Source organism: Mustelus asterias, chromosome 24 (genome assembly GCF_964213995.1).
Source record: "Mustelus asterias chromosome 24, sMusAst1.hap1.1, whole genome shotgun sequence".
NCBI classification, from domain to species: domain Eukaryota; kingdom Metazoa; phylum Chordata; class Chondrichthyes; order Carcharhiniformes; family Triakidae; genus Mustelus; species Mustelus asterias.
In genome coordinates this window covers 42,209,182-42,231,780 of record NC_135824.1, presented here as the reverse complement: position 1 = coordinate 42,231,780, position 22,599 = coordinate 42,209,182, and the positions used below count along the sequence as shown (strand labels likewise).

The window sequence follows — 22,599 nt, the reverse complement described above, 5'->3', positions numbered from 1 at the left end:
ATTTAACACCACGCAAGATTTAATAGCCTTAGAAAGGGGACAAAGGAGGTTAATCAGGATGTTACTTGGGATGAGGGATTTCAGTTATGATGTGGTGCTGGAAAAATTAGGACTGTTCTCCTTACATACGATGCATTTCGACACAGTGAAAAAGGAGAAATGTTCTCCAGTGGTTGGAGGGCCAATAACCAGAGGGGTCAAATTTCAAATGAACGGCAGAAGATGAGGATTTTGTTAACACAGCGAGTTGTTATAACCTGGAATGCAATGTCTCACAGAGTAGTGGAAATGGATTCAGTGCAATGGGAATTGGATAAATACTTGAACTGGAAAATGTGCATGGCTCTGGAGAATGAGTGGAACTAATTAAATAGCTCTTTCAGAGAAGTGACACAGCTTGAGGGGCCAATATCATCTGTTTGGACAGGCAATCCCATATTCCTCAGTGGACACTAAGATTGTCAGATATTATTTATCGGGTTTTAGTTCTTTGGCCAACACACACAGCTCATAGAGTCATCGAGGTTTACAGCATGGAGACAGGCCCTTCGGCCCAAGTTGTCCATGCCATCCTTTTTTTAACCACTAAGCTAGTCCCAATTGCCCGCATTTGGCCCATATCCCTCTGTACTCATCTTACCCATCTAACTGTCTAAACGCTTTGTAAAAGACAAAATTGTACCTGCCTCTGCTACTACCTCTGGCAGCTTGTTCCAGACATCACCACCCTCTGTGTGAAAAAATTGCCCCCTGGACTCTTTTGTATCTCTCCCCTCTCACTTAAACCTATGCCTTCTTGTTGTAGATTCCAGTACCTTTGGGGAAAGATGTTGACTATCTAACTGATCTATGCCCCTCATTATTTTATAGACCTTATAGGATCACCCCTAAGTCTCCTACACTCCAAGGAAAAGTCTATCCAGCCTCTCCTTATAACTCAAACCACCAAATCCCGGTAGCATCCTAGTAAATCTTTTCTGCAGTTTTTCTAGTTTAATGATATCCTTTCTATAATAGGGTGACCAGAACTGTACACAGTATTCCAAGAGTGGACATATCAATTTGTTGTACAACTTCAACAAGACATCCCAACCCCTGTATTCAATGTTCTGACCAATGTTGAATGCCTTCTTCACCACTCTGTCAACCTGTGACTCCACTTTCAAGGAGCTATGAACCTGTACCCCGAGATCTCTTTGTTCTATGACTCTCCCCAACGCCCTACCATTAACTGAGTAAGTCCTGCCCTGGTTCGATCTACCAAAATGCATCACCTCGCATTTATCTAAATTAAACTCCATCTGCCATTCATCAGCCCACTGGCCCAATTGATCAAGATCCCGATGCAATCCTAGATAACTTTCTTCACTGTCCACTTTGCCACCAATCTTGGTGTCATCTGCAAACTTACTAACCATGCCTCCTAAATTCTCATCCAAATCATTAATAGAAATGACAAATAACAACTCCTTGTGAGCATCTGCATTGTGGCCATGGTGAAATTCAGCCAGAATGGGACAGCGGCCTTGGCTCGCCACGGCAAGTCTTGATCCCAATAAGAGTAGACCACCTTCTATGGCCAGCTGCTCTCTCCAACTCCAATATGGGTGGAATTGATAGAATGTGACCAGTGACAACTTTGTATTAGATGTAATGTGACCAATGAGAACAAGATGTAAGGGTCAGCTGACCCAGTAAACAATGGAACCAATTACGGAGTGAGGTAATAGTCAGTTGACCATCTGACTCACTATAAATAAGAACCTGTGTAGAATTGTGGAGAACTTGGAGTGGCCCAGGGCGAGGCTCCAAGTTTGGAGTAATGATGGTTCTTTATTAAACCCTTTCTTTGATTTATAAGTTGGAGTAAATTTTGTTGTATTTTCGTTATTTGCATTTGGAAGAGTTCCTTCTGAGGAAACATTGGTAGCAGAGGAAAACCCATTGTAACTTGGTGTTTGTTTCTGAAGAAGTGCTACAATCATGGCAGAAGGTAGAAGTAAACCGGTGGGATTGGACTGTCCCCCTGTCTTTTCAGATGCCGAACCATATCGGCAATGGAAGGCAGAGGTGGAAATGTGGACCCTTGTCACCACAATACCGAAAATAAAAAGCAAGGATGGCATTAGCTTTGTCGCTTCCAATTAGGAGCAAGATAAGGAGCAAAGTGTTTTCCAATTGGACGGCAGATGCTCTAAATAGAGAAGAAGGGCTACAGCTCCTGATACAATAATTAGTCTCACAACACCAGGTTAAAGTCCAACAGGTTTATTTGGTAGCACAAGCTTTCGGAGCGCTGCCTCTTCATCAGGTGAGTGCAGGATTTGTTTCACAAACAGGACACATATGGACACAAACTCAATTACAAGATAATGGTTGGAATGCAAGTCTGAACAAGTAATCAAGTCTTCACAGGTGCAGACAATGCGAGTGGAAAGAGACTTAAGCACAGGTTAAACTTGGAGCCTCGCCCTGGGCCACTCCAAGTTCTCCACAATTCTACACAGGTTCTTATTTATAGTGAGTCAGATGGTCAACTGACTATTACCTCACTCCGTAATTGGTTCCATTGTTTACTGGGTCAGCCGACCCTTACATCTTGTTCTCATTGGTCACATTACATCCAATACAAAGTTGTCACTGGTCACATTCTATCAATTCCACCCATATTGGAGTTGCCTCAAGCCAGGACAGTTAGTGAGATTTTGCAAGCCCAGGCAATCGTGGGGGTTACAGATAGTGTGACATGAACCCAAGATCCCGGTTGAGGCCGTCCTCATGTATGCGGAACTTGGCTAGCAGTTTCTGCTCGGCGATTCTGTGTTGTCATGTGTTTTGAAGGCCGCCTTGGAGAACGCTTACCTGAAGATCAGAGGCTGAATGCCGTGACTGCTGAAGTGTTCCCCGACAGGAAGGGAACACTCCTGCCTGGTGATTGTCGAGTGGTGTCCATTCATCCGTTGTCGTAGCATCTGCATGGCCTTGCCAATGTACCATGCCACGGGACATCCTTTCCTGCAGCTTTTTAGGTAGACCAACGTTGGCCGAGTCGCAAGAGTATGTACCATGTACCTGGTGGATGGTGTTCTCACGTGAGATGAATGCATCTGTGTCGATGATCCGGCACATTTTGCTGTGGCAGGGTTATGTGGTGTCGTGGTCACTGTTCTCCTGAAGGCTGGGTAATTTGCTGCGTACAATGGTCTGTTTGATACAATACTTAGATAAGTTTTACCAGAAAGATGAGTTCTGGGAGAATTATGAAGGATGGGTGATGTTTGACAGGATTAGGAGACAAGACACCCAGCCCATGGAAGAGTATATCATAGATTTTGATAGGGGCTGTAACAGGCTAATGAAATTTAATTTGGACATTCCAGATGCAGGATTGGCCTTTACGTTGTTGGACTGTGCATGTCTGTCACAAATGGATATTCTTTTAGTGATGACTGGAATACAATTAAGGGGAACAGAGCCCCTCTTTGATCAGATGATAGCATCATTAAAAAAGCTTTTCGAACAATCCTTCCCTGCCACCTTGTTCAATACAGACCGGAATGCCATCGTGCCCAGAACAGAGGAGTCAATGGTGACTCTGCCACGTGCCAAACCAAATGGTACACGAAGGCCTTTAAACAGAGACAGTTACGTTAATAACAGACTCAGTGTCGAAAACGGTTACAACTGATTTGAAAATGGGGAAAGAAGACATACATGGGATACTGCGAAAAGACGGTTAAATGGAAGGAATGCCAGAGGGATTGTGAATCACTGTTTCCAATGCGATTCCCCCGTACCACTACATTGTAAACTGTCCAAAAAGTAAAAATCGTGTCTTTGAAACCACATGTGACACAGAATACGTGGAAACCGATAGTGATGAGTATAAGGATCAGGAAGGCATTTGGTGGCAGAAAAGTTGAGTCCCATAATGAGCGTCCTGCTGATAGACTCTTTCAACTGAGCTGTTTCAGATAGTGGATGTACATTCACTGTCTGCGGCTAAGATTGGCTAGATTGTTATTTAGGGTCTCTTGATCATAAAGATCGGAAGAAAGTAAAAGAGCATGATAGTTCCACCTGCTTTTGCTTTGGAGATGACGTCCTCTAACGTCCTCCAAAAGGGTGATAATTCCCTGTCGGATTGTGAGAATCAGTTTATTTATAAGTACAGATGTAGTTTCCAGTGATACACCTTTGTTATTAAGCAGGACTGCGATGAAGAAAGCTCAGATGACCATCGATTTGAAACCGGATAAAGCCGTGGTATTTGGGAAAACTGTGAACCTCCATTTTACAAGACCTGGCCATTATTGTCTTCCTTTAAGTGAACCGAAATTATCAGACCAAAGGGTTCATGAGGCATTAGTGTCGCTAACAGACAATAGCATGATGGACAAAAAGAAGATTATTCTGAAACTTCATAAGTAGTTTGGTCATCCAGCACCACAGAGACTGAGAGCACTGCAGGTGTGCCGGACAAAGGATATAATGATCTCATTGAACAAATATCAGCCCAGTGTGAAATTTGCATAAAATATAGAAGGACACCCCCGCGTCCAATCGTGAGTCTACCATTAGCACGAGATTTCAATGATGTAGTGGCGATGAATCTAAAGATCCATATGGGACAAGGACAAAGGCATCTATCTATTGCACTTTGTGGACATGGCCACCCGGTTTAGCATATCCACAGTGATTTACAGCAAAGATAAAAAGACCATCATTATGACCCACGGGATTGGAACAGGATTGGGGGCACCATCTAAATTTTTGACAGACAATGGGGGCAAATTCGCAAATGATGTGTTTCAAGATATGTGCGAAAATTTAAATATTGTAATAATGCACACTGCAGCAGAGAGCCCATTCAGCAAAGTCCTCTGTGAAAGGAATCACGCGGTTATAGATGACATGTTGCATAAAATTTTGGTGGATCAACCGGGCTGTAAATTGCAGGTTGCATTAGCATGGGCAGTGCATGTGAAAAATTCATTACAAATGGTGGGGGGGCTATAATCCATACTAGGTGGTATACGGGAGGAATCCAAAGTTGCCGTCAATATTAACAAATGCTCCCCGGCGCTAGAAAGGACAAGCATTAGCTCCATGTTTTCTGCACACTTAAACACTATGCATGCAGGGAGAAAGGCCTTCATTAAGGCTGAGTTTTCAGAACGGATAAGAAGGGCCCTAAGGCATCGCATATGATCATCGGGGATATACTTTGAGAAAGGGTCTACTACAAAAGAGAGGGCAGAAAAGAGTGGAAAGGGCCCGGGAAAGTGATAGGAACAGACGGCAAGGTAGTTATAGTACAACACGGTAACCAGACAGTGCAAGCCCATTCTTCGAGAGTAGTGGGACTTGGGTATGAATTTGGAGCATCTGAGCAAGATGCAGAAGTGCAGGAGGCATCTTGTACCTCACATGCACATACCCTGAGTTATTATGAGGATCAGTCAACAATACATGAGAGGGAATCTGATGATCAACAAAGTATCAGTGAAGCAGCGGGAAATGTAGACAGATTGTGATTTAAGGCTCCCTAGTTCGTGCTCCAATAGGACATGAATTTGCCAATTCTGTCTTCGAGGCAAGGGTGCTGCAACTGAGCTGCAACTCAGCACAAGGCAACATAGTTGGGGGAGGTAAGAGCGAGAGCGCCATTTCGATGGTACCCTGCAATATTAATTCTTGTATATTCTTTACGTTGTTTTATTTATTTTTATTCCAGTTACTCGTCTTTATCTCATGAGGGTACAAAATGTCTTTACAAAGGGTGTTTGTTGTCCGCTGTGATTGGTTTTCCTATTTGTTGCTGTGAGAAATAACGTCAATCCAATGGTTCTTTCTTTACTTTTTCTCTTTTAGAACCGGATACAGCCCCAAGCAACATAACCTTCCAGTACAATGGCAGTGCCCTGCTCTTTGAGTGGCAGAAACCTTCCTCAGGCCTTAATGGCGCCCTGCAAGGATACAAAGTGGCTTATCAGGACCAAGACAATACTGAGGTGAATGGCCTTCGTAGTTAGCGATTCATTCCACATGCCCAAACATCACTGATCCCTCCCAGCTCCCAATAAATGTACATCTCCACATATCCTGCTTTATCTCATGCCTGATGTGTAGTCTTCCACACTTCTCTCTGCATCATCACCACGTGTACAAGAAGTGTGTCCAGCTTTGGCTACTCATAAACCACATTTTGGAGCCGGAGCTATGAGTGGATTCACTGTGGAGCATCCGCAATGTTGAGCAAGTCTTGATAGCATCTTCAATGAGGTGGTCACACCGCAGGTGAAGATTGAACAGGCAGAAAGGGCATGGGTGAGCACCAGGCAGAGGAGAGAAAGGCAAGTAGTGAAGCAATGCTCGTGGCCATTCCCCTTTCAAACAGATATACAGTTTTGGATGCAACAATTAAAAAAGGAATGATCCCAAATCTGATTTTTGCCAGCAGGGGGGGTGGGCACAGCCTATTCATGCCAGAAAGCTGGCTGCTGAGTTCTAGGGGTGCCATTGCACAGGTGTCCAGATCTCTCCATGCCCACCCCCACCCTGGACATCGCACCTCCCCCCCCCCCCACAGATTGCCCTCCCAGACATCACCCCTTCACCCCCTGCCGATTGCCATCCCCACCTCCACCCTCGATTGCCACACCGACTGATCATCACTCCCAATTACCCCACCCCGCCCCTGGAAGATCACTGTCACTGATTCCCCTATTCCACCCCTTCTGGTCAATTGCCACCCCGGCTGATCCCTGATGCAGAGTAGCCCCCCGCCCCCACGGAGCTCCTCCCCATCATGGGCCAGCTCCTTCAGATCCCCTCCCCCTCACCTTAGGCCCTACTCCCCTGGTGCCAGGGTGTCTGGCTGGTACTGTCCAAGGGGCATTGCCTGGCCCTGCCCCTGACCACCAAGGGGGGCTTCAATGGCCTCCGGTCTCACTGGTGCAGTTGCCACATCTGGTCCCCATTAGTGGGGACCCCCATACGTGATCCTCACCAGTGAGAACCTCCATTGGTGAGCAAGTAAATTAAAATGAGCCTCGGTGATTGCGTCTGGGACTCACTAATTACATTTAAATAAGCTAATGAATATTTAAATCACTGATTTCACCGGTAGAACGGGGCCAGTAACATCGCAGGAGATGAGAAACCGGGTCTGAGCCCGATTTCCCGCCTCTTGCCAGATCTTACCGGCTCGCCATACTGATTGATCCAAATGGCTGTATATAGGTTTCATAGAATCATAGAAACCCTACAGTGCAGAAGGAGGCCATTTGGCCCATCGGGTCTGCACCGACTCCAATTCCACCTGAGCCCTATCCCCGTAACCCCACGCATTTACCCTGCTAGTCTCCCTGACACAAAGGGGAACTTAGCATGGCCAGTCAACCCAACCCGCACATCTTTTGGACTGTGGGAGGAAACCAGAGCACCCGGAGGAAACCCACACAGACACGGGGAGAATGCGGAAACTTCACACAGACAGTGATCTGAGGCCGGAATTGGACCTGGGTCTCTGCTGCTTTGAGGGAGCAGTGCTAACCACTGTGCCTCTGTACCGCCCAAGGGTTACTTCATGTCTGTTAAATAAATCACCTTTGTGGTTCAAACAACCCCCTCGTTGATACCTTGTGCTATTACACTGGCAACGAGAGTAAATTGGACCACAGTTGAGACTTTGGTACTTTTTCATGACAAATGAGATTACTTGGTAAGATGAACAAAAAGTCATATTGTTTAACTGATGCGGTCCTCAAATTTAAAACCTCACTTGAAATTTAACCTCTCCAGAGACTCCGGATACCAATTCATTAAACCAGACTTTCCAGGACATTACACTGGAATAAATTCAATTTGGCCATCTTGGAACATGGAGACGCAATTTCTGCATTCGTAACAAGACTTCATCAGATGGCTGAGCTCTGTGAATTTGGCTCTTCATTGAGTGACATGTTATGGGGTTGCTTGGTTTGTGGCATTAACAACTTTAAAATATAAAAGAAAAGGGTAGCACGGTAGCACAGTGGTTAGCACTGCTGCTTCACAGCTCCAGGGACCCGAGTTCGATTCCTGGCTTGGGTCACTGTCTGTGTGGAGTTTGCACATTCTCCTCGTGTCTGCGTGGGTTTCCTCCGGGTGCTCCGGTTTCCTCCCACAGTCCAAAGATGTGCGGGTTAGGTTGATTGGCCATGCTAAAAAAAAAATTGCCCCTTAGTGTCCTGAGATGCGTAGGTTACAGGGATTAGTGGGTAAATATGTAGGGATATGGGGATAGGGCCTGGGTGGGATTGTGGTCGGTGCAGACTCGATGGGCCAAATGGCCTCTTTCTGTACTGTAGGGTTTCTATGATTCTATGATTCTATGAAAATTATTAGTAGAAACAAAAATATCCCTGAACAAAGCCACAGAATTAACACAAGCCACGAAAGGTGCCAAAAAGGGTGTTTTTGAACAACATTGATTACAGGCAGGCGAGGCGAATCAACGTTGAAGAGAAACAGCTGCCAGACAAGATCCTCGGGTGACAGAGATCCCAGGAGCTTGATAGTGAAGCAAAGAGGAAAAACAGGCTTTCAGTCCAGGAATTTTGATTGATAAAGGCCAGCACACCATACGCCTTCTTAACCACTTCCTCCACCTGCGGGGCCGATTTTAGAGTCCTATGGACCCGGACCCCAAGGTCCTTCTGATCCTCTACAGTACTAAGAATCTTTCCCTTAATATTGTACTCCTTCATCCCATTTGACCTGCCAAAATGGACCACTACGCATTTATCTGGGCTGAAGTCCATCTGCCACTTCTCCGCCCAGTCTTGCATCCTATCTATGTCCTTCTGTAACTTCTGACATCCCTCCAGACTATCCAGAACCCCACGAACCTTCGTGTCGTCGGCAAACTTACCAACCCATCCCTCCACTTCCTCATCCAGGTCATTTATGAAAATGACAAACAGCAAGGGTCCCAGAACAGATCCCTGGGGCACACCACTGGTGACCGACCTCCATTTAGAAAAAGACCCATCTATACCCACTCTCTGCCTCCTTTGGGCAAGCCAGTTCTGGATCCACAGGGCAGCAGCTCCTTGGATCCCATGCCCTCTCACTTTTTCTAGAAGCCTTGCATGGGGGACCTTATCGAACGCCTTGCTAAAATCCATATAAACCACATCTACCGCTTTCCCTTTGTCAATGTGTTTAGTCACATTTTCGAAGAACTCCACCAGGCTCGTAAGACACGATCTGCCTTTGACAAAGCCATGCTGAGTATTCTTGAGCACTCTAAACCTCTCTAAATGCTCATAAATCTTGTCCCTCAGGATCTTCTCCATCAGCTTACCAACCACTGAGGTTAGACTCACCAGTCGGTAATTTCCTGGGCTATCCCTATTCCCCTTCTTGAAAATAGGAACCACATCCGCAATCCTCCAATCCTCCGGCACCTCTCCCGTCTCCACCGACGACGCAAAGATCATCGCCAGAGGCTCTGCAATCGCTTCCCTCGCCTCCCACAGTAACCTGGGGTACATCCCATCCGGACCCGGCGACTTATCTATCTTGATGCCATTCAAAGATTCCAGCACAACCTCTTCCTTAAAGTCCACATACTCAATCTTTTCAGTCCACCGCAAGCCCACAGTACATCCACCCAGGTCCATCTCCTCTGTGAAAACCGAGGTAAATCCCAGAACTACTCCAGTCACCGTGTCCTGCCACCATCACCTCCCATATCTCAGAGTCATCTTGCCACTTGCAGTAAGCAATTCTGACCTTCCTCAATTTGCTGTATTCAGGCCATCCATTGTACTGAGGAGAATCTGACAGGCACCTACAATTTAAATGTTTTCCTCTTTTTTACAGGTGATTGTGGATAATGGGAAGAGAGAGAACATCACTCTGGTGGTTGTCCTGCCCGTCACAAACCTGACCATTTGTGTAGCTGCCTACACAAAAGCTGGAGATGGCCCATGGAGTGATCCTGTGCTGGTTACCCTTCCCAGTCCAGGTGAGATAGACTGATTTTATAAGCTCGGTCCAGCCAGTTCCTGAGGAAGTTTGGGTGTTTCCGTAAATGTGTGGCTTTTATTTTGAAGTGTTTGATGTGTGCCTTCCTTGGGCTATATTTGATGGTAACCCTGCTCATTCTTTATGACCACTTAAGGGTCTCAATGACCCATGGCTGCAGAGTGCCATCCCCGCAACCTGTAAAATATCAGACAGATTGGCGGTGGATAGGTGGGTAGACCTTTGGAAGGCCCCCATGCCTTCAAACCCACTGGTAAGGAAGCATAAAATCCAGCTCAAAGGGTAATAGGAATCTGAACTCTTTCTCCCCCATTCCTCCTCCACACGAGTTAATAGAAAATTTCAAAACTGAGATCTTTGTCACTGACAGATACTAAGGAGTTCAGAATCAGTTTGGGTAAATGGAATTAAGAATAGAGTTTAGCCATGTCCAAAATGGATGACAGAACAGGCTAAGTGTTTGAATGGTCTCCTCCTGTTCCTATGTTCTTCCCATTGGGTGGGATTTTCCACCATGGCAGTGGAGGAGGCCCATCATTGGCCTCCGCCACTGTCAACGTGTCTTCTCGTTGTTCGCACTTTCCACTGCCGGGGGGCCCACGGCTGGGGGCCGCCGTCGACAGAACCAGAGGACCTTGCTGGCTAGAATGCCAGAAAATCCCACCACTTGTTTTTATGTTAGGATGGTATGCTGGCACTGTGGTTCGCACTGCTGCCCCACAGTGCCAGGGACCTGGGTTCAATTCCAGGCTTGGGTCACTGTCAGTGTGGAATTTGCACGTCCTTCCCATGTCTGCGTGGGTTTCCTCTGGGTACTCTGGTTTCCTCCCCCAGTCCAAAGATGTGTAGGTTAGGTGAATTGGCCATTGAGAATGCAGTTACAAGGATAGGACGGGTTGGGGAGTGGGGGTGGGGGGCAGGGCGGGGGGGTGGTGCAGGCGGTGGGGTTTGGGGGGTGGGGGGGTTGTTGTGCATGGCTCAGACACTCTTTCGGAGAGTCAGTGCGGACCCGATGGGACAAATGGTCTCCTTCTGCACTGTAGGGATTTTATGGTTCTATGCTTCTATGGATACTAGAAGCTCCTGTCTTCAAAACCGACTGAAAAATAATGCTGATGTACCGTGTAAAATAGGCGCAAGTAGGAATTATGCTGAGCCAGGAATTAAGGCTTGTCAGCCAGATATTATTGCCCTCATGCATGTCAATTCAGCAAATTAATTTGTGCCATGTTTACTTATTTTTGATTATCACTGAGTTGCGTCAGAATATTACTTTTGCTTCTTTTGACAGATATTCCAAGGCAGATGCAACGTCCAGTTGGTAAGAGGCCACTTTATGCTCATAGTCTTGTCTCCATTTGGGTTCCATGTGAAACAAGGAGGATTTCCCAGAATCCTTCGCAGTAGTCTTTGAAGTGATGTCACTGAGAAGGATAAGGCCACACGGCCAAAGAGCTGCCCTGTTGGCACTTTAGAAAACAGAAATTAACTATGGAGTCTGAACTTTGACTCCCTCTTGGAAGACTTGTCTCTGAGTAGACATCTTCTACCATTTGCATTTATTATTCTAAGGCTGTGTATATAGAATAATAAATTACAGAAAAATGATCCTAAGGGTATAGAGGATTGTTGAAAAACTTTTATAATTGTCTAGATTTTTGCTCTGTCTCTGAGAATCCATGCATGGGGCCACAATGGTGATGAAACCCTGAAACAATTGCAAACTTTACCCCCATAAATCAGTAAAACTGTCAGATTTTGTTGTGTGCAAATTAATGGCTGCTTTTGTCTGCATAACGTCAGTGACTGAAACTCAGGGTGGCATGGTGGCAAGTGGTGAGCACTGCTGCTTCATAGCACCAGGGATCCGGGTTCAATTCCAGCCTTGGGTGACTATGTGGAGTTTGCACGTTCTCCCCGTGTCTGTGGGTTTCCTCCGGGTGCTCTGGTTTCCTCCCACAGTCCAAAGATGTGCGGATTAGGTGGATTGGCAATGCTAAATTGTCCCTTAGTGTTTCAAGATATATAGGTGAAGGGAATTAGCTGGGTAAAAATGTGGGATTACGGGGATAGGGCCTGGGTAAGATGCTCTGTCAGAGTTGGTGCAGGCTCACGGTATTTAACCATTTTTTTATCTAAGTGCTGGGCGGACTTGAAACTGGGAGAGTTTCAGATCTATCTTTTGGGTGCGTTTTTAGGGCCCCCCCCCCTTCCCCCCAATACACACTCTGCCTGTGGGCAGGGCTTAATGCCCCAAAATCCTGCAGCTCTGATCAGAGCCTCCAACTGCGCAAGCGCAGAAAAACAATAATGCTGCTCCCCTGTTAGATCTCTCTTGGACCAGATAATGAATACCCCTCGCCCTCACGGACATTGGACCCCTCCCCCCAACATTACTGACCCCATTATCCCCCCACCCCTCCCCGCCACCTAGACCGATCGAGGCCCCCTCCCTCCCACCAATCACAGGCAGAGAGGCAGCGGCCTTACCCCCACCGAATGCAGGCAAAGTGGCTCCGATGGCTGTATGACACCTCCCTCTCTCTCTCTCTCCTGCCCCCAATCATCATAGAGGCACAGTTTCCCCGCCACACATACACACACACACACACACACACACACACACACACACCAGTACACCTACAAGTGCTCACTTGCCTTCCCCTCAATGCTAACAAGCAAACTGGTTGCTGGATGCAGCAGAGGTAAGGCGGGGCACCCTCTTCCCCCTAGCAGGATGCAGACCCAGGGGAGGTGATGCCAGAATTGGACTTTTATCGAGCATGTCTGTTTCAGACCTATCCGGATTGGGCAAATGCAGTGGTGAAGGCAGACGTGCTGGTAAAGTGGGGCGTGCAACTCGTTAATTGGATTGAGATGCATGCAAAATTATTCAAATTGACGTTGTGCCCGTTTTGAGTGGATTCCCAATCGCGCTGATTCTTTGGCCTTGGTAAAAGACATCTGGCGCAGAAATGGGTGCAGATCGGGCTAATCGTCTTGCGCCCGACTTTACCAAATGTTCGTGCCCGAAAACGGGCAGAACGCTATGGTAAAATACCACCCAATAAGCCAAATGGCCTCCTTCTGCACTATAAGGATTATATGAGTAGACTTTTGGCTGTAAAGTGCTTTGAGATGTTGAGTGTTGTGGAACTGCATGCTCTTTGAGGCTGGAACATGCCATGTTGGGAAATGGAGGTGCCCATAATTCCACACCTGCAGACACTGCACTGTAGGGTTTCTATGATTCTATGATTCTGATTGTGCCACCTTGATGCATTATCCTGATTGCAGCATGATCCTACCGCCATTGGAGTTGACTGTTTTTGGGCAATTGAGGCCCATTAATGCTCTGTTCTGGCACCAGTTGGTACGTTCAGTCAGCAATGCAAAGACCTCAGCGTGGACCATTGCAACCAGGTAACACTGGGGGATTTACATGGGCAATGGTGGGGAGGGGATCCCTGTTTCATCAGGGGTTAGAATACCCCACCTGCACCACTCATGGTTGCAGCAACAGAACTGTTGTCACTTACTATCCTGCGGAGGGGCTGCCCCTCCACAATCATGCTAGGCTGTTGTAGCATTGCTAAATATACAAAATGCTGAGCATTGCTTCTGAGGGTATCTTCATGTTGAGGCAGTCTCCTTCTCTGCATCATTGAATAGAATTATAGAATCATACAGAACAGAAGAGGCTCTTTGCCCATCGAGTCTGCACCGATATGCGAGAAACACCTGACTTTCCACCTAATCCCATTTACCAGCGCTTGGCCCATAGACTTGAATGTTATAGAACATAGAACATTACAGCGCAGAACAGGCCCTTCGGCCCACGATGTTGCACCGACCAGTTAAAAAAAAACTGTGACCCTCCAACCTAAACCAATTTCTTTTCGTCCATGAACCTATCTACGGATCTCTTAAACGCCCCCAAACTAGGCGCATTTACAACTGATGCTGGCAGGGCATTCCAATCCCTCACCACCCTCTGGGTAAAGAACCTACCCCTGACATCGGTTCTATAACTACCCCCCCTCAATTTAAAGCCATGCCCCCTCGTGCTGGATTTCTCCATCAGAGGAAAAAGGCTATCACTATCCACCCTTTCTAAACCTCTAATCATCTTATATGTTTCAATAAGATCCCCTCTTAGCCGCCGCCTTTCCAGCGAAAACAATCCCAAATCCCTCAGCCTCTCCTCATAGGATCTCCCCTCCATACCAGGCAACATCCTGGTAAACCTCCTCTGCACCCTCTCCAAAGCCTCCACATCCTTCCTGTAATGTGGGGACCAGAACTGCACACAGTACTCCAAGTGCGGCCGCACCAGAGTTGTGTACAGTTGCAACATAACGCTACGACTCCTAAATTCAATCCCCCTACCAATAAACGCCAAGACACCATATGCCTTCTTAACAACCTTATCTACTTGATTCCCAACTTTCAGGGATCTATGCACACATACACCTAGATCCCTCTGCTCCTCCACACTATTCAAAGTCCTCCCGTTAGCCCTATACTCAACACATCTGTTATTCCTACCAAAGTGAATTACCTCACACTTCTCCGCATTAAACTCCATCCGCCACCTCTCGGCCCAACTTTGCAACCTGTCTAAGTCTTCCTGCAAACTACGACACCCTTCCTCACTGTCTACCACACCACCGACTTTGGTGTCATCAGCAAATTTGCTAATCCACCCAACTATACCCTCATCCAGATCATTAATAAATATTACAAACAGCAGTGGCCCCAAAACAGATCCCTGAGGTACACCACTTGTAACCGCACTCCATGATGAATATTTACTATCAACCACCACCCTCTGTTTCCTATCCGCTAGCCAATTCCTGATCCAATTTCCTAGATCACCCCCAATCCCATACATCTGCATTTTCTGCAGAAGCCTACCATGGTGAACCTTATCAAACGCCTTACTAAAATCCATATATACCACGTCCACTGCCTTGCCCCCATCCACCTCCTTGGTCACTTTCTCAAAAAACTCAATAAGGTTAGTAAGGCACGACCTACCTGCCACAAAACCATGCTGACTATCACCTATCAATTCATTACTCTCCAAATAACTATAAATCCTATCCCTTATAATTTTTTCCAACATCTTGCCGACAACAGAAGTGAGACTCACCGGTCTATAATTCCCGGGGAAGTCTCTGTTCCCCTTCTTAAACAATGGGACAACATTCGCTAACCTCCAATCTTCTGGTACTATACCAGAGGCCAACGACGACCTGAAGATCAGAGCCAGAGGCTCTGCAATCACTTCTCTTGCTTCCCAGAGAATCCTTGGATAAATCCCATCCGGACCAGGGGATTTATCTATTTTCAGACCCTCCAGAATATCCTGCACATCCTCCTTATCAACTGTAATACTGTCTATTCTACTCCCCTGCAACCCAGTGTCCTCCTCAGCTATATTCATGTCCCCTTGCGTGAACACCGAAGAGAAATATTGGTTCAATGCTTCACCAATCTCCTCCGGTTCCACACATAACTTCCCTCTGCCATCTATAACTGGCCCTAAACTTGCCCTAACCAACCTTCTGTTCTTGACATACCTATAGAACGCCTTAGGATTCTCTTTAACCCTATCCGCCAAAGTCTTCTCATGTCCCCTTTTAGCCCTTCTAAGCTCGCTCTTCAACTCCCTCTTAGCCAATCTAAAGCTTTCTAGTGCACTACCCGAGTGCTCACGTCTCATCCGAACATAAGCCTCCTTTTTCTTTTTAACCAACAAAGAAACTTTTTTGGTGCACCACGGTTCCCTAGCCCTACCAATTCCTCCTTGCCTGACAGGGACATACCTATCACAGACTCGCAGTAGCTGCTCCTTGAAAAAACTCCACATGTCGGACGTTCCCAGTCCCTGTAAACTCCTAGTCCAACCTATGTTTCCTAATTCTCTCCTAATAGCCTCATAATTACCCTTCCCCCAGCTAAAACCACTGGCCCGAGGTTCATGCCTATCCCTTTCCATCACTAAGGTGAACGTAACCGAATTGTGGTCACTATCACCAAAATGCACACCAACTTCCAAGTCTAGCACCTGGTCTGGCTCATTTCCCAGCACCAGATCCAATATAGCCTCACCTCTAGTTGGCCTGTCTACATACTGAGTCAAAAAACCTTCCTGCACGCTTTGAACAAAAACTGACCCCTCTAACGAGCTAGAGCTATAACAATTCCAGTCAATATTAGTCAAGTTAAAATCCCCCATAACAATTGCCCTATTACTTTCACTCCTAAGCAGGATTGACTCCGCAATCCTTTCCTCAACCTCTCTAGAACTTTTAGGAGGTCTATAAAAGACTCCCAACAGGGTGACCTCTCCTCTCCTATTTCTAATCTCCGCCCATACTACCTCAACAGATAAGTCCTCATCAAACCTCCTCTCTGACACTGTGATACAATCTCTGACCAATAATGCTACCCCTCCCCCTCTTCTACCTCCTTCCCTACTTCGACTAAAACATTTGAACCCCGGGACCTGCAGCATCCATTCCTGCCCCTGCTCTATCCATGTCTCTGAAATAGCCACAACATCGAAGTCCCAGGTACTGATCCACGCTGCAAGTTCACCCACTTTATTGCGAATACTCCTGGCATTGAAGTATACACATTTCAAACCCTGCTCCACCCCACCTCTGCAATGCCGTGCATTGCAGTCCCCATCCATGCATCCCTCACTTTCAGCCCCACTACTCAGGATCCCTCCCCCCCCCCGAATCAGTTTAAACCTCCCTGCATGGCCTTAGCAAATTTACCCCCCAGGATATTGGTCCCCTTCTGATTAAGGTGTAGACCATCCTTCTCATAGAGGTCACACCTTCCCCAGTACGAGCCCCAATTGCTTAAGTACCTGAACCCCTCCCTCCTGCACCATCCCCTCAGCCATGAATTCAAACCTTCCCTCTCCCTATTCCTCTCTAAACTATCCCGTGGTACAGGCAAGAGTCCAGAGATAACCACTCTGTCAGTCTTGGCCTTTAGTTTCCACCCCAACTCCATAAATCCCTGCCTAATATCCCCTTCCCCTATCCTCCCTATGTCGTGTGTCCCCACATGTACAATAACTTGTGGTTTATCTCCCTCCCCCCTAAGAGTCCTGAATACCCTGTCAGACACATCCCGGACCCCAGCCCCTGGTAGGCAACACACCAACCCTGAGTCCCTACCTTTAGTTCCGACCCTCCTATCTGTCCCCTTAATTGTGGAGTCCCCAATCACAAGGCCCAGTCTTTTACAGCCCCTAACCACCTGAGCTTTCTCACTCGGCTCACCCCCAGAGATCTGCTCTCTATGCTCAGTTGATTCCTCCTCAACTGTAGCCTCCAGCACCGAAAACCTATTATGGAGGGGAACCGCCCCAGGGGATTGTCTTCCCGATTGCTTCTTACCCCTCCTCCTGGCATTGACCCAAGCCTCATTTCTAGGAGTTACTATTTCTCTATAACTCCTATCAACTTCCACCTCCGCCTCCCGAATTATGCGGAGTTCCTCTAACTCCCCCTCCATCTCCTTTACACGCTCCTCCAGAAGCTGCAATCTAATGCACTTCTTACAACTAAAATCTCCTGAAACACTACTGGATTTCCTCACCACATACATCCCACATGATGTGCCAAGTGCTCATCTAGGTTCTTTTCAAAGGATGTGAGGCAAGCCGCATCTACCACTCTCCCAAGCAGCGCATTCCAGACCGTCGCCATCCTCTGGGTAAAAATGTTTTCCCTCACATCCTCCTAAATCTCCTTCCTCTCACCTTGAACTTGTGTCGCCTCGTAACTGACCCTTTAACTGAAGGGAATAGCTGCTCCTTATCCACTCTCTCCATGCCCCTCATAATCTTGTACACCTCGATCAGGTTTCCCTCAGTCTTCTCTGTGCCAACAAAAACAACTGAAGCCTATCCAACCACTCTTCATAACTTAAATGTTCCATCCCAGGTGAATCTCCTCTGCACCCCCTCCAGTATAATCACATCCTTCCTTTAATGTGGCGACCACATGAAGCCAGTTAGAGTACTGCACACAATACTCTAACTGGCCTCACCAAATCTGTACAACTCCAACATGAGTTCCGTGCGTTTGTAATCCATGCCTCGACTGATAAAGGCAAATGTCCCACATGCCTTTTTCACCACCCTACTAATATAGCCTTCTGCCTTCAGAGAACTATGGTCACGGTCCCTTTGATTTCATTTGATTTGATTTATTATTGTCACATGTATTAAGATACATGAAAAGTATTGTTTCTTGCGCGCTATACAGACAAAACATACCGTTCATAGAGAAGGAAATGAGAGAGTGCAGAATGTAGTGTTACAGTCATAGCTAGGGTTTGACAAAGATCAACTTAATGCAAGGTAAGTCCATTCAAAAGTCTGACAGCAACGTGGCCATCACGGAGACATGGTTAGAACAGGGACAGGAATGGTATTTGGAAGTTCCGGGGTATAGATGTTTCAGTAAGTGTAGGGTAGCTGGTAAAAAAGGTGGAGGAGTAGCCTTGTAAATCAAGGATAGTTTAACGGCTGCAGAAAGGCAGTTCGAGGGAGATCTGCCTACAGAGGTAATATGGGCTGAAGTTAGAAATAGGAAAGGAGCGGTCACGTTGTTAGGAGTTTACTATAGGCCCCCAAATAGTAATAGCGATGTGGAGGAAGAAATTACAAAGCAGATTATGGATAGGTGTGGAGGTCACAGGGTAGTTGTCATGGGTGACTAACTTTCCAAATATTGATTGGAACCTTTATCGGTCGAATAGTTCGGATGTGGCAGTTTTTGTACAGTGTGTGCAGGAGGATTTCCTGACACAATATGTGGATAGGCCGACAAGAGGTGGGGCCACATTGGATTTGGTACTGGGTAATGAATCGTGTTGTGGGAGAGCACTTTGGAGATAGTGACCACAATTCGGTGTCTTTCATTATTGCAATGGAGAGGGATAGGGCCGTACAGCAGGGCAAGGTTTATAATTGGGGGAGGGGTAATTATGATGCAATCAGGTAAGAATTAGGGAGGATAGGATGGGAACAGAAACTGTCAGGAAAAGGCACAAATGAAAATTGGAGCTTGTTCAAGGAACAAATATTGCGTGTCCTTGATAGACATGTCCCTGTCAGGCAGGGAGGAAAAGGCCGAGTGAGGGAACCATGGTTCACAAAAGAGGTTGAATGTCTTGTCAAGAAGAAAAAGGAAGCGGATGTAAGGATGAGAAAACAAGGTTCAGTTGGGTGGCTTGAGGGTTACAAGTTAGCAAGGAATGAGCTAAAAAAAGGGATTAGGAGAGCTAGGAGGGGGCATGAGAAGTCCTTGGCGGGTCGGATCAAGGAAAACCACAAGGCTTTTTACTCTTATGTGAGAAATAAAAGAATGACCAGGGTGAGGTTAGGGCCGGTCAAGGACAGTAGTGGGAACTTGTGTATGGAGTCAGTAGAGATAGGAGAGGTGATGAATGAATACTTTTCTTCAGTGTTCACCAAGGAGAGGGGCCATGTTTTTGAGGAAGAGAAGGTGTTACAGGCGAATAGGCTGGAGGAAGTAGATGTTTGGAGGGAGGATGTATTAGCGATATTGAAAAACCTGAGGGTCCATAAGTCCCCTGGGCCAGATGAGATATATCCTAGGATTCTTTGGGAGGCAAGGGATGAGATTGCAGAGCCTTTGGCTTTGATCTTTGGGTCCTCACTGTCCACGGGGATGGTGGCCAGAGAGTGGCGAATGTTGTTCCTCTGTTCAAGAAAGGAAATAGGAATGACCCTGGTAATTATAGGCCAGTTAGTCTTACTTCGGTGGTCGGTAAGTTAATGGAAAAGGTCCTGAGAGATAGGATTTATGACCATTTAGAAAGATGCAACTTAATCCGGGATAGTCAACATGGATTCGTGAAGGGTAAGTCTTGCCTCACAAATTTGATTGAATTCTTTGAGGAGGTAACCAAGTGTGTAGATGAAGGTAGAGCAGTTGATGTCATATACATGGATTTTAGTAAGGCGTTTGATAAGGTCCCCCATGGTCGGCTCATGAAGAAGTAAGGAGGTGTGGGATGGAGGGAAAGTTGGCCGATTGGATAAGTAACTGGCTATCTCATAGAAGTGGAGATGCCGGCGTTGGACTGGGGTGAACACAGTAAGAGTTTTAACAACAGGTTAAAGTCCAACAGGTTTATTTGGTAGCAAATACCATTAGCTTTCGGAGCACTGCTCCTTCGTCAGATGGAGTGGAAATGTGCTCTCAAACAGGGCCTTGTTTGAGAGCACATTTCCACTCCATCTGACAAAGGAGCAGCGCTCCGAAAGCTAATGGTATTTGCTACCAAATAAACCTGTTGGACTTTAACCTGGTGTTGTTAAAACTCTTACTGTATCTCATAGAACACAGAGGCTGGTGGTGGATGGAAAATTTTCAGACTGGAGACCAGTTACCAGCAGTGTGCCACAGGGATCAGTGCTGGGTCCTCTGCTATTTGTGATTTTTATCAATGACTTGGAGGAGGGGGCTGAAAGGTGGATCAGTAAATTTGCTGATGACACCAAGATTGGTGGAGTAGTGGATGAGGTGGAGGGCTGTTGTAGGCTGCAAAGAGATATTGATAGAATGCAGAGCTGGGCTGAAAAATGGCAGATGGAGTTTAAACCTGATAAGTGCAAGGTGATTCATTTTGGTACGACAAATTTGAATGCGGATTACAGGGTCAACGGTAGGGTTCTGAGGAATGTGGAGGAAAAGAGAGATCTTGGGGTTCAAATCCACAGATCTCTGAAGGTTGCCACTCAAGTGGATAGAGCTGTGAAGAAGGCCTATAGTGTGTTAGCGTTTATTAACTGGGGGTTTGAGTTTAAGAGCCATGGGGTTATGCTGCAACTGTACAGGACCTTGGTGAGACCACATTTGGAATATTGTCTGCAGTTCTGGTCACCTCATTATAAGAAGGATGTGGAAGCATTGGAGAGAGTGCAGAGGAGATTTACCAGGATGCTGCCTGGTTTGGAGGGTAGGTCTTATGAGGAAAGGTTGAGCGAGCTAGGGCTTTTCTCTTTGGAGTGGAGGAGGATGAGAGGCGACTTAATAGAGGTTTATAAGATGATGAGGGGGATAGATAGAGTGGACGTTCAGAGACTATTTCCTCGAGTGGATGCAGCTGTTACTAGGGGGCATAACTATAAAGTTCATAGAACATAGAAAAACTACAGCACAAACAGGCCCTTCGGCCCACAAGTTGTGCCGGTCATGTCCCTACCTACCTAGGCCTATATATAGGCTTACCTATAACTCTCAATCCTATTAAGTCCCATGTACTCATCCAGAAGTCTCTTAAAAGACCCTATCGAGTTTGCCTCCACCACCACTGACGGCAGCCGATTCCACTCACCCACCATCCTCTGAGTGAAAAACGTACCCCTGACATCTCCTCTGTACCTACTCCTCAGCACCTTAAACCTGTGTCTTCTCATAGCAGCCATTTCAGCCCTGGGAAAAAGCCTCTGAGAATCCACCCGATCTATGCCTCTCAACATCTTGTACACCTCTATCAGGTCGCCTCTCATCCTTCATCTCTCCAAGGAGAAAAGACCGAGCTCCCTCAGCCTATCCTCATAAGGCATGCCACCCAATCCAGGCAACATCCTTGCAAATCTTCTCTGCACCCTTTCAATAATTTCTACATCCTTCCTGTAATGAGGCGACCAGAACTGAGCACAGTACTCCAAGTGGGGTCTGACGAGGGTCTTATAAAGCTGCATCATTATCTCCCAACTCCTAAACTCAATCCCTCGATTGATGAAGGCCAGCACACCATACGCCTTCTTAACCACCTCCTCTACCTGCGAGGCCAATTTAAGAGTCCTTTGGACCCGGACCCCAAGGTCCTTCTGATCCTGTACACTGCTAAGAGTCTTTCCCTTTATATTGTACTCCTTCATCCCATTTGATCTGCCAAAATGGACCACGACACATTTATCCAAGTAGAAGTCCATCTGCCACTTCTCTGCCCAATCTTGCATCCTATCTATGTCACGCTGCAGCTTCTGACATCCCTCCAAACTATCTACAACACCACCAACCTTCGTGTCGTCGGCAAACTTACCAACCCATCCCTCCACTTCCTCATCCAGGTCATTTATGAAAATGACAAACAGCAAGGGTCCCAGAACAGATCCCTGGGGCACTCCACTGGTGACTGACCTCCATTCAGTAAAAGACCCATCTACAACCACTCTCTGCCTTCTGCAGGCAAGTTCTGGATCCACAAGGCAACAGCCCCTTGGATCCCATGCCCTCTCACTTTCTCGAGAAGTCTTGCATGGGGGACCTTATCGAATGCCTTGCTGAAGTCCATGTAAACCACATCTACCGCTTTTCCTTCGTCAACGTGTTTAATCACATTTTCAAAGAACTCCACCAGGCTTGTAAGGCACGATTTGCCTTTGACAAAGCCGTGCTGACTACTTTTGAGCATACTAAACTTCTCTAAATGTTCATAAATCCTGTCCCTCAGGATCTTCTCCATCAACTTACCAACCACTGAGGTTAG

The 22,599-nt window shown here is 46.7% G+C and overlaps 1 protein-coding gene across 1 annotated transcript in view; it reads left to right on the top strand.

The window, feature by feature from the left end:
• Nucleotides 1–22,599, top strand: part of axl (AXL receptor tyrosine kinase) — a 326,648-nt gene that overhangs the window by 141,791 nt on the left and 162,258 nt on the right. The window contains exons 8-10 of the mRNA XM_078241607.1: nucleotides 5,875–6,014; nucleotides 9,874–10,018; nucleotides 11,330–11,359. Of these exons, the coding sequence (XP_078097733.1) occupies nucleotides 5,875–6,014; nucleotides 9,874–10,018; nucleotides 11,330–11,359 (315 nt within the window). The remainder of the gene's footprint in view (nucleotides 1–5,874; nucleotides 6,015–9,873; nucleotides 10,019–11,329; nucleotides 11,360–22,599) is intronic.